This window comes from Rattus norvegicus, chromosome 4, assembly GCF_021556685.1.
Source record: "Rattus norvegicus strain SHRSP/BbbUtx chromosome 4, alternate assembly SHRSP_T2T, whole genome shotgun sequence".
NCBI classification, from domain to species: Eukaryota; Metazoa; Chordata; class Mammalia; order Rodentia; family Muridae; genus Rattus; species Rattus norvegicus.
Window position 1 is genome coordinate 20,956,402 of NC_141537.1, and position 15,855 is coordinate 20,972,256.

The window sequence follows — 15,855 nt, forward strand, 5'->3', positions numbered from 1 at the left end:
ACTATACTGCACCTTTGTATGTGGTCCTTGAGAATTATCTTTAAACAAAGGCCAGAACATCTATTCTTGATTTTATTTAATTGGCATTTTCTGAAAATACTGTTAAACCTATCTTAATCTGTATCTTGTGACACAGTTTCTTCATCTAACCCCATGTATGTATCATAGGAAGTGACAAAAAAGGAACTTCAAAAATAGCAAAACAAAGACACCAAAATTGAAAATAAGCTGCATGTGGCACACGTTATATTTATTATATTATATCATAATTGCATAAACACCCCACAAAAATTAGCTTATGCTGTGTTAAAGAGGTTCCTTCCAGAAAAGACTTACATAGCCATAAAGACTGGTCCCAAATCATAACTTAGTTTTAACTCCTTTCAGTTTGTAAATTCAAGTTTTTTTTGAAGGCAAATAGAAAGAAACCCACAAAGACACCAGACCAAGATGTAAAGGTGCGTGAGTGACTGTGGTTTTCTGAGCTGTTTGCCGTAACAACCGTCCTGCTAAGAATGAAGTAAAATGTAATCGGTGTCTTATCCACTGAACTGGTAACTAGAAGGACCCTTGTCACTCATCTCTTCCTTTTGAGAATCAGACCTGGCATCTTGAAGAGCATTAATGTTTGATGAATCAGTGAGTACCTGAACGTGAAAACCAATGAATGGACATATCAGGTTTTGGCCTCTTGAGTTCTTCTAAAGGTTTTCTAAGATTTAAATGGATACTTCCCATGTTCGCTTAAGAACCTGGACTTGACCTATTGTTTGATATTAAACAAACAAGCAAGCAAACAAACAACAAAAAAACAAACACCGAACTAAACCAACCGAACAAGACACAGTTGAGCAGATGGTCACTCAGCAGGGAAGGCTCAAAGGAGCACTAAAGGAAATCATCAATTCACAATTTGTATCTTTTATCACAGGAGTTTTTTCTGTAAGCTACCTCAAATCACATGTTCTTGAATAAAATGAATGGTAGTAACAAAATTGTCTATCACTGGGTCTTCAATAGGTCAGCATTATGAAGAGTTTTTTTTTTTTTTTTTTTTTTTGGAATCTTATTCTGATTCCAACTGAGGTTATTTCTGTTTAATCCCACTTCCTTTTTTTTTTCATTTTACTATTGCCATTCCCAGATTAGAACTTATCTTCCATAAGTCAGTAGAGAGGCTGGTTTAGATAAAATGATATTTCAGGCATATGCAAATATAATAATGTGGAAACAGCTGGAATGATGAAATGTTTTTAAATGTAACACGGCAGTCAGTGACAATTTGGCAGTGCTGAGTCACAGAGAGTATTCCATATCAGAAATAAGGATAACCTTAGAAATGTCTATTCACTTCTATACTAGCGAGGGTATGGGATTTCACAGACTAAGAGAATAACTTAAAGCCGTGAACCTAGTTTTAAAAAGTCTGGCCTCCAGCCTCGTAATGGGGGTGCTGCTAGGAGGATTCACACGCACTTATCCATGTGTAAAGGAATATAAATTTGTATTAAAAGTATTTCTAACAATGAATAATACAACATGTGTCTGTGGCCATATTGAGTGTTTTCCATGGCTGGCGTTGAGATTCCCATGCCTTTTGTACACTCCTTATCATTAAAAATCCAGCAAAAACAAAAACAAAAACACTGTGAACTTTTGGGTCATCCTCAAAATGACTTCCTGAGACAGGTAAGACAAACCTTATTATATTCCTTAGAGACAAGGAACCTGAGACACACGTGGGTCAAGAAATGCATATTAATTTGCCACGAGTCATATAAAAATCAATATGATAATCTGTCTTGGACCTGAAAATCCTTACTTCTCAAAAATAAAGTAGAATAGATAAATTCTGCCATTCTTAAATGCACATCTCTTAGGTTCTTAAGATTTGAAATAATTTAGGCTTTCTATATACACATGTATTTAATGACTATGATCCTGAAAGTCTAGATGACAGGCCAAAGTGACTCATTACCATACAGATGCATATTTTCCCCCAATGTCTTTTATGGAGATATTTCAGCAAAATATACATGTGTCACAAAAAAATCAGAAATTCTTCGTGCATATCTTTTGCAAACCATTACCAGTTGCAATTTAGGGCACAAATTGCCTAATAATAATCATTCCTTAGTGTCCAGTTGGTAATGGGAAACTCTGAAAGTATACTGCAATACATATCCAACACCGGTAACACATGTACGGGCAGAATTTTTTCTTCAGCATCTGTTGTGCAGAAGCAAGATGGAAACGCAAACACCAGTCTTGCACTTGCATCCATGCTAGACCTGTTGCATGAGCCCCTCTGGAAAAGATGATAGATGTAGCTAATAAAAGCACTGCTCCCTGTCACTATCCTAAAACGACAGACTGAATGCACTCTTGAGGTTTTTCCAAAGTCAGGATTCCAGCAAGTAAAGAAAAGCAGCGCATCTTACAATCATTAAAGAAAAAGGCCAAAAAAAAAAAAATACTAGTTTTAAAGCAATAAGTACATTTCAAATTTGGGGGCTAATTCGAACGCTACTGTTTTCTTTCAAATTAAATAGGGCTTTTTACCCGACAGATTCCCAACATTTCAGATGGTGCATATGAAGAGAAAATCACTGCCCTTCAGAAATTTAGCCTGCTCCTGTGTTCATTATACTTGGTAAAACTACGCATTTGTATTTGCATTCTGGGAGCTTAGCTGAATTCTTTTCCAACTTTATGAAGCAGAGCGCTCTCCACCTTTCAGTATCTCAAGTGAAGATTGTGGACGTCCTGTCAGTTGTTTCAACGGATGTTTCAGGACCATGGATAAATATTTTTTTCTGAGGAAGGGACGTAAAGTAAAAGGATTTGTTTACAGCAACAAAGGTGGAGAAAACGAGATTATACCCTCATGGCCCTCTAATTAGCAAACAACTTATTCAATGAGAAAGGGAAAAAGGAAAAGCTAGAGAGGGGATGAATATGTTAAGATCACAGATTAGTTTTATAACTGTCATTCATTTATTTTGTTTTTAAGTGTGTATTGAAACCTAATCTTAAGGTAATACAAATTCACATGTTCTATAAACTGAAAGTCATTTTTGCATTATAAAAGAGCAACGGTTTTTAAACTAGCATATGCTAATTCAGAAATACATGTACAGCACCTGCTCTGCTGTGACCAAACCATCTGTTTAATGTCACAAAATATCTTAGGGCCTTCACTGAATATAAAAGGTATATTTATTCTAATCCTTTCACCTAGGCAGCTCATGTTCTCTGGGGACAGGTTGGAAAGGGAGGACCAGTCACCTCCAGGGGGATAAGGGTATTGTTATAAGAATATTTACACATCATTCTCAGAGAAAAAAGACCTCAGAACACTAAGGAGGTTTAAGCTTACAGGTAAACAAGCAACCCAGTTCTATCCATTTTCAACACGTCTGTGTGGTATTAATGGAAGATTTCCAGATTAGTAAAACACTGTAGGGCGTCTCTCCACACCAACCTAGAGCAAAAGGTTGCAAAAGGCCAAGGGGAGGGGGATCACAACCAAAAATCACAATTCCAAGAATGCAACCCATGACTATCCCACCAGAAACTCTACACTGCATCATTTTTATTCCGCCCATCCAGAAGCTTATGATCGCCTTATCGCCACCCCATTAGGGAGAATAAAATGAAGGGAGGCGACATATATGTACCACCGTGCGGGCACATACACATACGTGCACGGGAAGCGGTATATATATGCTTGGACCTCTCCATCATGCTGTGCGTGCCTGTGCATGGAGGGCGACTCCGCAGCGGCCGCGGGGACGCTTCCCTTGGGCAGCCCCTGCGCCCTTGACATGACAGCAGCGATCTGTCTCCTCTCCTCCTCGCTCAGCTGGCTCAGGTCCGCCTCCATGCCGGCTGGGATCCCGGGGTGCAGGGCGCTCCCCGAACCGCCAGCCCCGCCTGCGGCCGCCGCCAGCCCTTCGGGGAGCCCTTCCCCTTCCAAGCTCGCCTCGTTGCCCATGGCTCGGCGGGACACGTCCCGGTGCAGAAGCCCGTAGCCGTCCGAGCCCCGCCAGCCGGGGTCCGCCCCGGGGCGTGCAGGCTGCCCAGCCCTGTAGGCTCCGCGCCCTCCCTGCTGCCTGGAGAAGAGACGCGAGCTCAGTCCGCTCCGCAGGCTTTGCCGGCGGCCGTCAGCTCCTCCATGTTGGACAGCGCCAGGGAAGCTTCTCACACCCTGCCTCCGGGTTGCCTCCTCAGCGCTGGAGCAGCCCAGAAGCAGCAGAGCTCGGCCAGCCTGGTTCTGTCGGCCCCGCCCCTCGCCCCGCCCCCTCGCCGCGCCCGTACTGCGCGTGCGTCGCCCCGAACAGGTGATGTCTGCCACGCCCACCCGCTCTGCGTGGCGTCGCGCGTAGACGCCTAGGCACCGACTTAAAGGCACCAGATGATGCCGTGCTAAAAGGCCGGGCGAACTGCGGACACTTCTTTCAGGCATATAGCAGGATGCCTCAACCTGAGTTTTCGAGAACTCAATTTGGGGGCGAAGAGAGCAGGAGGGCGTATGTCTGAAGCTTTGCCTCCTGGGATTTGTAGTTTCTATTTCTTTCCTTCTCTCTCTTTTCTCCCCCCCCCCTTCCCCCGAAAGACTGTGAAAAGATTTTAAAATTTCCCAGAAAAGCTTCGGGTAACTAAAGATCAAGGAGAAAGGATCCGTCTCATTTTTGAAGAAAAGTTCCCAATATGAGATGAAATGGCCCTTATCTTAAAGAAGTTTCCCAGAACCATTAGATTAAGACTTTTTTCGAAGTGATACATTAGTAAACTGGTAAGAATTTTGAATGCTTACACCTTGCGCTATTTCTTCAATAGGCTACGCCAACGTAAAAAATCATGGGAAATTGTTCACCAAGGGAACAACAGATGTTTGAGTATGTTGCAGTTATGTGAAACTTCTAAATCACGCTTTCAAACCTTGTCCATCCTTTTTATTATTTCTAATTTTACAAATGTAAAAGAAGAGAAAACCCCAATAGGCATATCACTTCAATCACACAGTTCCTTAGCAACAAGATGCCAACATTTTCAGTACCCCCACCACCATGCTTCTTACTTCTAAAGATTATTCCAATTATTACTGGGTGTGAAACTCGAGGTTTGCTATGTAATGTTTTCTTATTAAGTGTATTTAAAAAGTCTCATCTTTTGAGCTTGAAGAGATCAAAAGTTAAGCGTGAGAAGTTGAACTAATACACATATATGAACATGATCTCACAAAATAAATTTCCAACTTTTGGAAAAATCTTGTCTATGTAGTAGATACAAGCCTTCTACTTTTAAAACAGAAAATTGGAACAGTTACAGCAATCTGTGTCTAATGTTACTAGAGTTAATAACAGCTACTTAACAGAGAAAATTGCATTATTTGTTATGTCATTGGAAACTGATTGAGTTTTTGATCTCTCATAATATGTTAGGGAAATAACTTCCAAAGTCAGAACTGCAAGTCATTCATTAAGATAAAGAGAATGTCTTCACAAACAAATTAAGCCTAGGCAATCAGACTTTCTGATAGTCCTAGAGGCAAATAGAATATGTTAATACTTTTAAAGGGGAGTTTATTTCAAAGAAGGACATGATTAAGCACAAAATCCTGCATCTTGTATTTTCTCTTTTAGATCCAGCAACTCCATGGAAATCAGCATCATCTGTAAAACAATGGAGAAAGGAAGATTCCTATGTTAACCACTTCTCACACTTTGAGAGAAGAAAGTAATATTTGATGTATGTAAAACTGCAAACCACAAGCTTCAAACTGTGGCTACTCAGGTAGTGTAATAGGTAGAGCTAGAGTGGTGTAGAATGTAATGGAGGTTTTTATATTCGGGGGGGGGAGGCATTTATAAATTGATCAGAAATTACTATGAAACTGATGACTTTTTAATAAATTCATATTTAACTGAAGATAGTTCGAATCAAATTCATTCATCCTGATACACTGAGCAGGACACAAGTCAATTTGTGAAATGCTCTGTGGATGCATGCCTTATAACCACCTACATTGGTAGCTTCAGAGAGTGAAATCCTTTCGTTTACTTTGTATCTCATTTTCAAAGATACATTCTAATGTGGTAGATAGTAATAGTTAGCAACTAAAAATGTCTGGGAAATCTCTTGGAAAGCAGTTGGCCGAGTTAATCCATGTTGTTGCACTTATTCTTCATGCTAAGACATGTTTTGAAAATCGAAACATCTGTCACCCTATATGAAATACCTGAACTAAAGACTTTGAAATAATTAAAATTTCAGTAGCTTGAAAATTTAGAGTTAAAGTTGCAGTAGCTCGAAAATTTAGGGGAGTTGATGAGGGTTTAGGGGAGGAGGGACAGGTAATGAAGAGCAGGTGAGCACAGGTGAGAAGGACAGGTCGATGCATTTGTATATGGTAAGATACACTAAAGGTGGTAAGCAGGATATACTGGGTTGATGACCTCTGGGTCTTAGATGAGTCAGAACCATGAAACCATAAAATCCATAGTCCTTCACAGTGAGACTTCCAAATGGCCATCAGGAATTTTTTTTTCCATCTTTAATAGGACCAAGGGGATTTTTTTTTCCATCTTTAATAGGACCAAGTCTAACCAACCTCCTACCAAAAGCCTAAGTAGGGATGCTATGTAATCGCAGCTTTGCCATCTCTGCATCCTAATGTTTCAGTGTTCTAAAGCGTGGGGCCCAGATTACACGATGGAAAGTGTTGCTCCTAAAATCTAGGCTCACAGTGAAAGATAGAGTTTTAAATTAGCTCAAAACTCAGCAACAGGATCTGACTCAAGAAGACAGATTGTTAAAAATGCAGGAGAACTGGTTCAGACTCAGTGACCCTTGCTTATCACCGGATGTGAGTAAATGAGTAATGGGTTTTGTTCTGCCTCTGTGATGTTTGTTCAAGCCCCCATTGTGCCCTCCAGCCATTGTGTCCTGCAGAGAGTATTCGAGGAAACCAGCAAGCCTAACCAGATGTGTTTCAGATGCAGATGCCTCATCAACTCTGACAAACATTTACCCTAAAGGACAATCAAGATCTGCTCTCAGGAGAATGCTTAACCTTTCCCCTGATTTAAACCCTAGAGTCTTAAGAACAATCCTCTGACTTTGAGAGTTTCCCCTTGTGACATTTTTGGTATTTCCTTTTGACATCCCCTCATCTCCTGGAGCTTGTGATTTCTTCCTTTAAAAAGCCCTTCTCCCAGCCACTTGGGGTTGACACCTCTGTCTCCTGCATGGGATTCGTGTCGGCCCGGAGATCTCCGTAATAGATCTCCATAATAAACCTTGCCTTTGTGTATTACATCCAAAATGGTCTCTCTGTGTCTGGAGTCCGCAATTTCCTGAGACTTGAGTAAGGGTCTCCCTTTGGGGATCTTTCAACAGCTAAAGGTTACTGAGGTCTCTTAAATCCCATGACTGAGCCGAGCTCCCTGCTCGTTACTTTTTCATCAGTTAAATTGATCAAAACAGCACCACAAAAGGATCATGATGATGATGTTGATGTTAATAGTGCTGAGATATTAGTATGAAAAAGGGCTAGTCTAAGTCACATGGTTTTGTGGTTTCTGTTAAATTATGTAGCTGGTTTTTCCAGATTTCACATGCTGTGATTATACACAATTATTCAAAGTTCCCTTTTTTACTATGCTCCATATGTTTACTGTTTATTGTACTTATAATTACACTTAATGTGAAACTGAGATTGAGTTATTTGCTCAATCTTCTAGATATACTCTCCTAAAATAGAAAAATCCAATTGTCTCGAATATTTCTATGCGCATTTGATGTAAGGCCACGATAAGAATATGTTTATACTCTAATAATGACCAAGTATGACATTACATTGAAACATGCAAAACTTACTAATAAAAAAGATTTTCTGAGGTATACTTATACATATATCTTAGAAACTCCTAAAGGAAGAGATTGACAGTTTCAAAGTCCTATGCAAGATGGCTGTCTAGATGACAGGTATACAGATACCTAGAGGAAACTTGGAGTCAGAAGTTGAGAAATTGCAAACATAATACAAACTATTATATGTTGTATAACAGTCCTTTTAATATAAATCAGTTGAGACTGATTACTATTCAGTTACTATTTTAGCCCTAAAGGAGCTGAGATAACACTATCTAGGGGAGGCCTGATGCTAGTAAGGCTCACAATGTGTGGAAAGTCAGATATTTTAAAAATAGAAGTATAGCTTTACTTGAATTTCTCTGCAGAATAAAAAGGTGACAATTTGAACTGGAGACTGGTGTGCATTATAGGTCAACTTAGGCAGATCAGTGTGGTAAGAAGGGAACTTAGTGCTACTCATTTTGGAGAGGAGAAATACCTTCAGTGCTACAAGCAGTGGCTGTGTAAAACTTTATAGGTCCTGACTTGTCAATGGTACCTCAAGACAATTTCTATCAAATATACAATGTAAAATCCAGCTTCATCCACATAGATATGCAAATATTTTCCAAATTATTGAACTATTTGTACAATTATGATCGTTAATTTTGTGCATTAACTTCAGTGAATCACAAATAGTCCAGATACTTAGCTAAATGTATTTTTGAATATATCTAAGATGCTACCATTTTTTCCCTAGACAAATGACATTTTTATTGTAAATATGGTTCTCCTTGCAAAGACAGTCCCATGCTATGCTGGGCTACAGAGTGAAGCCCTGTCTAGGAAAAAACGTCAATAAAGAAATAAAGAAAAAAAAAACTTGCTATTTTGGTATTTTGATCATATATGGTGATTTTCTAAGAAAGTAGCTCTATCATTTTCAACAGTCACGTTTTATTTCAATTATGAATAGATTGCTTTATTCCAAGTATACCACAAGAACTATATTGTTCTCTATTTCAGGAGCTGTTTGCAGAATGTTTAATTTTATTTTAACTGAGCTCTAGATTTGCCAGATTAATTATTGATGAGTAAGCTCAGCGTAGAAGTGACGTTATATAATTCTGCCACAGGCTTCCCATGTCTTTTGCCATTCAAGTTACTGCTCCCATGTGAAGATTGGTGTCTGTTCTTGGCAGATGAGCTATAACAAACTTATAATATTTTAGGTTTCTAGAAGTATTTCTTGCAACGTTCTCAAACTTTTGAAAACCATTAATCATACAATATTTCAGTAGCTGCCACTGGTCTACTTTTACAAATAGTTAAACTGCAGGAATCAATCAGTTCACCAGCCTCCAGAACAAATTTCGAATCATATCTTCTTGCCACTAAAGGAACTTAATTTTTCATACATTTTACTCTCATCATTCATGTCAGGCAAACAGATTCAAAGTCTCAGTGCTTCAAAGGAAAACAATTATAGTATCAGTCTACTAAATGATACTCCAAAATATATAATCCTATCTTTCATTGATTTGCTTATTCCTTGCAGAAAGAAGCATGGTTACTTTAAGTAATGAAAGTAAAAATATTCAGAGCAGTATTGGAAACATTTTCACAGAGGAAAATCTCCTTTGAAGATAATAATACTTTCTAGTCGCCTATATATTTCATTCCTTCCTCAAATGTGCCTTGAAGGAAGATGAACCATTTGGTAACTGGGTCATAGACATACTTCCCAGATGAACAATGGATTCTCAGTGGCTAATAAGCCTCTGTAGGCTCAACAGCCTCTGCTTGAACCATCAGCTGATTGTGATTTCCTAGCTTTGGTAAACAGGACAGTCTTCCTTCATTTCTCAGCCACTTCAGGAACCTGTGATGTACTGATACTAAACTTAGCAGTATGGTACAAAAGAAATGCTATTCCTGCCCTGCTAGAGTGTATACTGCATTCAGGGAAATCCATTTCAAAGGGCTTTAGATTTTAGAAGATTACTCTAGTCAGGACTCCAGGGAAAAGCAAGCTGTAACTATCTTTATCAAGATGTCACACCTTGGAGACTGCAAGCTTAGGGGAGCAAGTTGTATTCTCTCTATGTGTTAGGAGGAAGCAAAGTTCCTCCAAGCAACATGCTCCAAAGAAACAGAATGTACCACCCACTGCCTTTCTGAGTCTCAGGGACACAACAATTCCATTTGGACAATATTTTGTGTGGGTGCCTGGATGCCATAGGACAGAGGTTCCCTGAACAAGAGTCTTGGTCATTTTCCATGAAAACAAAATACTGATATTTGAAAATGTCAAAGGGTGGGCAAAACAGTTTCTAGCCTCCTGAGCAATGTCTTTTCATGGGTGAACCCCTGAACATATAGTAACTCAACTAAAAAAAATGAGTAATTTTTTGAGATGTCCATCTTACATGTATCCATCAATGTGGTGTCTGTGAAACCAGCCCACCAAGCAGTGGAAGTAGGTCATGTCCTCAGAAAGTCTGGATACAAGTAACTTGGTAAAGTTAAGAAGGATGTAAGTTTTAGATGGCTGTGTAAAAGCTGAGTGTGAGATAGCTTAACTGACCATATTAAAGAGAGGGCAAGCAAGGGCAAGGCACTGGTAAAAATAGCAGAGTTAGTCTCGAGAGGTTTTATCCTGTTCTCCGGAAGATCTTCCCTAGGGAGGAAATGCAAGACACAATTGCTCTTACTCCTAATTAACACAACTTCATTTATAATTATGTCATTGTATATATCTAAGGCATCTATTTTTGGCAAACTGAATGGTGTGGAGGCACTGTCTAAGAAACTCCCCATTTATTTGAGGAAAGAAGTACTCCAATACTGCTCTAGGGGTAGACAAGAAAGATGATATATGGTAGGTCCAGATTGAGAAGTCCAGATACCAGAACCAGCCCTCTCACCTTGCTGCTTTGCTACTGCGCCTTGCAGGGTACATTAGAACACATACTTTGCTTTGCCTAATTGCCTGTGGAGATAAGCCTGGATTTGATTCCTTTACTTGTGCTTGGGTATGAATTATTCTCCTCCAGGAATATAGAAAAGGAGACCACTGCTGTGTCTGGAATTGGAAGGAATATGAAAGAAAGCATCTCTCTTCATCCATGACATTAACTAAGCGATTCAGCGATAAGACATCCTTAAAGAAATGTATCTATAAAAGGCATAGCAAGGAGATTTGAAGGTTCAGAGTCTCTCAGACCTGACCACAGTCACCTCAATGGATTTCTTTTGCCAGGGACCCTGCTACTGAATGAAATGGTGTAGTCACTAGTAACAATGAGTACCTAGAGCATCTCTGATATGCTCAACAGATCATATCTTGCTATGGTCTGTTAACAACTAGCCCACCTTGGGGATGACTAACAGCCAGAAGGGAACACTCTGCTCTCACTCTGTCATTATGAACAACTCCAGCTCTACAGGTCAGTATGTGAAAATGTCTGTGAAGGATGTACGCGTAGTACTTTGCAGCTACCTACCAGTGTCTGGGCTCAACGTGGGGCACAATGCAGAACAGTATACTCTTTTTGTTCTCAAGTTTCATTGGCAAGAGGCTGGTAACTGCAAGTCATCAGTCTATCCTGTACAGCACCCACATCGTGTTTCTGGAGATCTTGAAATAGCTGGACTTCCTAATTTCCCACCTCCCCTCTATACTTTGTACACTCACATAAGGGTTTGATTGCTGAGTTCCTTGCAGCCAGAGAGCTTATCCAAACTGCCAATCAAAATGTGAATGTGAAAATTAAGTTTCCAAATTTATAAAAGGGGCCACTGCTGACATACCAACACCCTTGCCCATAAAAATGGTTACCAAACCAATCTCTCTGACCAGAGCAGTGGCCCATAACAGAAGAAAAGTTACAGGTAGTTAAACAACTGATACAAGAACAGATTGAGACTCAACATATAAAAGAATCTATCAGCACATAGAATTCCTGTGTGTTTGTTGTAAAAAAAAAAGAAATCAGGTAAATGGAGGATGATAACAGATTTAAGAACAGTTAATAAGATAATCCAATCAATGGCCTGGACTTCTTTTATCATCTTTGTTATCAAAACTTGGCCCTAAAACAAGTGATTCACTGAGCGAAAGATTTAAAATAATGATTCAAAATATAAAGTGGAAACTTAAGCTTTTTTTTTTGGAAAATTAGTTGTGTTGGATGGTGTTTTGTTAAGGCAAATATGTGAAGGAAAGTTTTATCGAAAGGGACACAATGTAAGGCTAAGGCAGACTTGTGAAGGAATGTTTTGTTGAAGAAGACATAGGAGAAAGGATGTTATATTAAAGTAAGTATGTCAAACAACATGTTATGAAAGATCATTCTTGTTAATGACATGAATGTACTGCTCTGTCTTATATTGTGTGGTTGAGTTCTATTTGTTGGGAGGCTATAGAGAGAAATGTGTCAAAAACTTTCAGAGATGTGTTATGGATTTTTGTTGCTTTTGTGGACATGGACTGATTGGTAGAGTGATGTGAATTGAGACAGACTCACATGTTGAGGCAAGACATGTGTTGAGACAAGACCCTTGGAACATACATGATGTTCGGAGGGAGTATAAAAAGAAACCCTGTCATAAATAACACACACACATTGTTTGCACTCACTGATAAATGGATATTAGCCCAAAAGCTCGGATTACCCAAGATACAATCCACAGACCATATCAAGCTCAAGAAGAAGGATGACCAATGTGCAGATGTTTCAGTCCTACTTAAAAGAGGGAACAAAAATATTCATAGTAGGAGATATGGAGACAAAGTTTGGAGCAGGGACAGAAGGAATGGCCACTCAGAGATTGCCCTACCTGGGTATGTATCCCATAAACATACGGTCACCAAACCCAGACAATATTGCTGATGTCAAGAAGTGCATGGTTACAGGAATCTGATATAGCTGTCTCCTGAGAGGCTCTGTCAGAGCATGAAAAATATAGAGGCAAATGTGGGGTCCCCATTGGAGGAGTTAGAGAAAGGACTGAAGGAGCTAAAGGGGTTTAAAACCACCTAAGAACAACAATACCAACCAACCAGAGCTCCCAGGGACTAAACCACCATCCAGAGAGTACACATGGACTGACCCATGGTCCCAGCTGTATATGTAGCAGAGCATGGCTTTGATCCTGCCAAGGCCATCTTTTATGAATTGGAAATTAAATTTTTTCAAACCTTATTTTTAATGATGCCAAGAATGGGATAACAAACTGTAGAAAAGAAAACCAGTGAGTACCGAGAGAAAGCTGGCTGATCCTTGAGCCAGAGACTATAGCAATTGTTTAATGGGTCTTCTGGGCAACATCTGGTAGCTCGACTTTCTGCATCAGCACCACATTGGAGCTGATGGAACAAATTACCAAGCCTTACTCCAGAACAGTGAAATCAGATTCTGTAATTTCATAGAGCCCTTAATGCCTAATCATATTACAATTTGAAAAATGTATGATAGTAAATAAGTCTGAACTAGATTAGAAAATGGAGAAGAACTATTAGAAAAGTAGATATTGTACTACCTGATTTAAGAGCCACGGACTCAACAGCAGGATGCATGTTCTATATGAACTATTGAATGGTAGGACTTTAACATGCTTTCGAATCTTGTTGGTGTGCACATACACAATAAAGGAATGGAAACAACAGGATCTGACTCTTAGCATTGCTTTCCACTATGGACTTAGAGAATGTGATCATTTAGACCGTATACATTTGGTTGTGGTGGAAGTGTCGACAGAGTTCAGGTTTTGAGTCTGAGACTTGTGCTCTTTTCATTAAGTGCATTACAACATAGTTGTCTGGGTGTGGTGAGCAAAGCTGCCTATGGGAAGCAATTTAGCTCTGTTCTGAAAGTTTCAAAATATTCATACTATTCAGATAAATAACCATGCATCTTTTAAGTGTGAAACTGGGCTTTTGAAGTCATTCACAACTTCTTTTTACCATCTAATGATTGTATACTCTAATTTGTTCCTACAACATTATCACATGTAGAGCTAACATTAAAAGAGGAACAAAATGAAATTAAAAATACACAAAAAGACAAAGCTGAATAAATCCTTGAGTTAAATAAAGGGGGCCAATTGCTCTTAAATAAGTAAATTTGAAAAAGGTAATGTAGATAACCATAGTAATCCTTTCAAGATATATCTGGATAAAATGATGCTAGCAGGTGCATTTCCTTCTTTAAAGTATATGGGAGCCCCTGGGCAGCACCCCACGAGCGAACCTGAGCCTCGGGACCACAGGTAAGACCAAATTTTCTGCTGCAAGAAAGCTGCCTGGTGAGCTTGGGACACACGGAAGCAGAATTTTTCTAGGACCGGGCACGTTCTGTGTTTACCGGAAGTCCCACACCCGCGGATCCCGGCCCGCAGCAGCTCTCTGCTCCCAGACCCGGTGAGAGAGAGACCCAACCGCCTGGTCAGGTGGGCACTCCTGAGGCTGCAGAGCGGAAGAGACCAACAACACTGCTCACCCCTGCCCACATCCCTGGCCCAAGAGGAAACTGTATAAGGCCTCTGGGCTCCCGTGGAGGAGGGCCCAGGAGCAGCAGGACACCTGCCTGAGACACCACTGGAACCGGAAAGAAACAGACCGGATAAACAGTTCTCTGCACCCAAATCCCGTGGGAGGGAGAGCTAAACCTTCAGAGAGGCAGACAAGCCTGGGAAACCAGAAGAGACTGCTCCCTGCACACACATCTCGGACGCCAGAGGAAAAAGCCAAAGACCATCTGGAACCCTGGTGCACTGAAGCTCCTGGAAGGGGCAGCACAGGTCTTCCTGGTTGGTGCCGCTGCAGAGAGCCCCTGGGCAGCACCCCACGAGCGAACCTGAGCCTCGGGACCACAGGTAAGACCAAATTTTCTGCTGCAAGAAAGCTGCCTGGTGAACTCAAGACACAGGCCCACAGGAACAGCTGAAGACCTGTAGAGAGGAAAAACTACACGCCCGAAAGCAGAACACTCTGTCCCCATAACTGACTGAAAGAGAGGAAAACAGGTCTACAGCACTCCTGACACACAGGCTTATAGGACAGTCTAGCCACTGTCAGAAATAGCAGAAAAAAGTAACACTAGAGATAATCTGATGGCAAGAGGCAAGCGCAGGAACCCAAGCAACAGAAACCAAGACTACATGGCATCATCGGAGCCCAATTCTCCCACCAAAACTAACATGGAATATTCAAACACACCAGAAAAGCAAGATCTAGTTTCAAAATCATATTTGATCATGATGCTGGAGGACTTCAAGAAAGACATGAACACACTTAGGGAAACACAGGAAAACATTAATAAACAAGTAGAAGCCTACAGAGAGGAATGGCAAAAATCCCTGAAAGAATTCCAGGAAAACACAATCAAACAGTTGAAGGAATTAAAAATGGAAATAGAAGCAATCAAGAAAGAACACATGGAAACAACCCTGGATATAGAAAACCAAAAGAAGAGACAAGGAGCTGTAGATACAAGCTTCACCAACAGAATACAAGAGATGGAAGAGAGAATCTCAGGAGCAGAAGATTCCATAGAAATCATTGACTCAACTGTCAAAGATAATGTAAAGCAGAAAAAGCTACTGGTCCAAAACATACAGGAAATCCAGGACTCAATGAGAAGATCAAACCTAAGGATAATAGGTATAGAAGAGAGTGAAGACTCCCAGCTCAAAGGACCAGTAAATATCTTCAACAAAATCATAGAAGAAAACTTCCCTAACCTAAAAAAAGAGATACCCATAGGCATACAAGAAGCCTACAGAACTCCAAATAGATTGGACCAGAAAAGAAACACCTCCCGTCACATAATTGTCAAAACACCAAACGCACAAAATAAAGAAAGAATATTAAAAGCAGTAAGGGAAAAAGGTCAAGTAACATATAAAGGGAGACCTATCAGAATAACACCAGACTTCTCGCCAGAAACTATGAAGGCCAGAAGATCCTGGACTGATGATACAGACCCTAAG

The 15,855-nt window shown here is 40.2% G+C and overlaps 1 protein-coding gene across 4 annotated transcripts in view; it reads right to left on the minus strand.

Annotated features, from left to right (window-relative positions):
* The window catches only part of Pclo (piccolo (presynaptic cytomatrix protein)), a 356,755-nt gene extending 352,513 nt beyond the window's left edge, over window positions 1-4,242 (minus strand). For 2 of the 4 annotated variants that reach the window (XM_087659103.1, XM_087659104.1), the window contains exon 1: window positions 3,759-4,242. In XM_087659103.1, the coding sequence (XP_087515229.1) occupies window positions 3,759-3,997 (239 nt within the window). In that variant the 5' untranslated portion in view covers window positions 3,998-4,242. 4 annotated transcript variants of the gene reach the window in all.
* Between the last annotated feature and the right edge of the window lie 11,613 nt (window positions 4,243-15,855).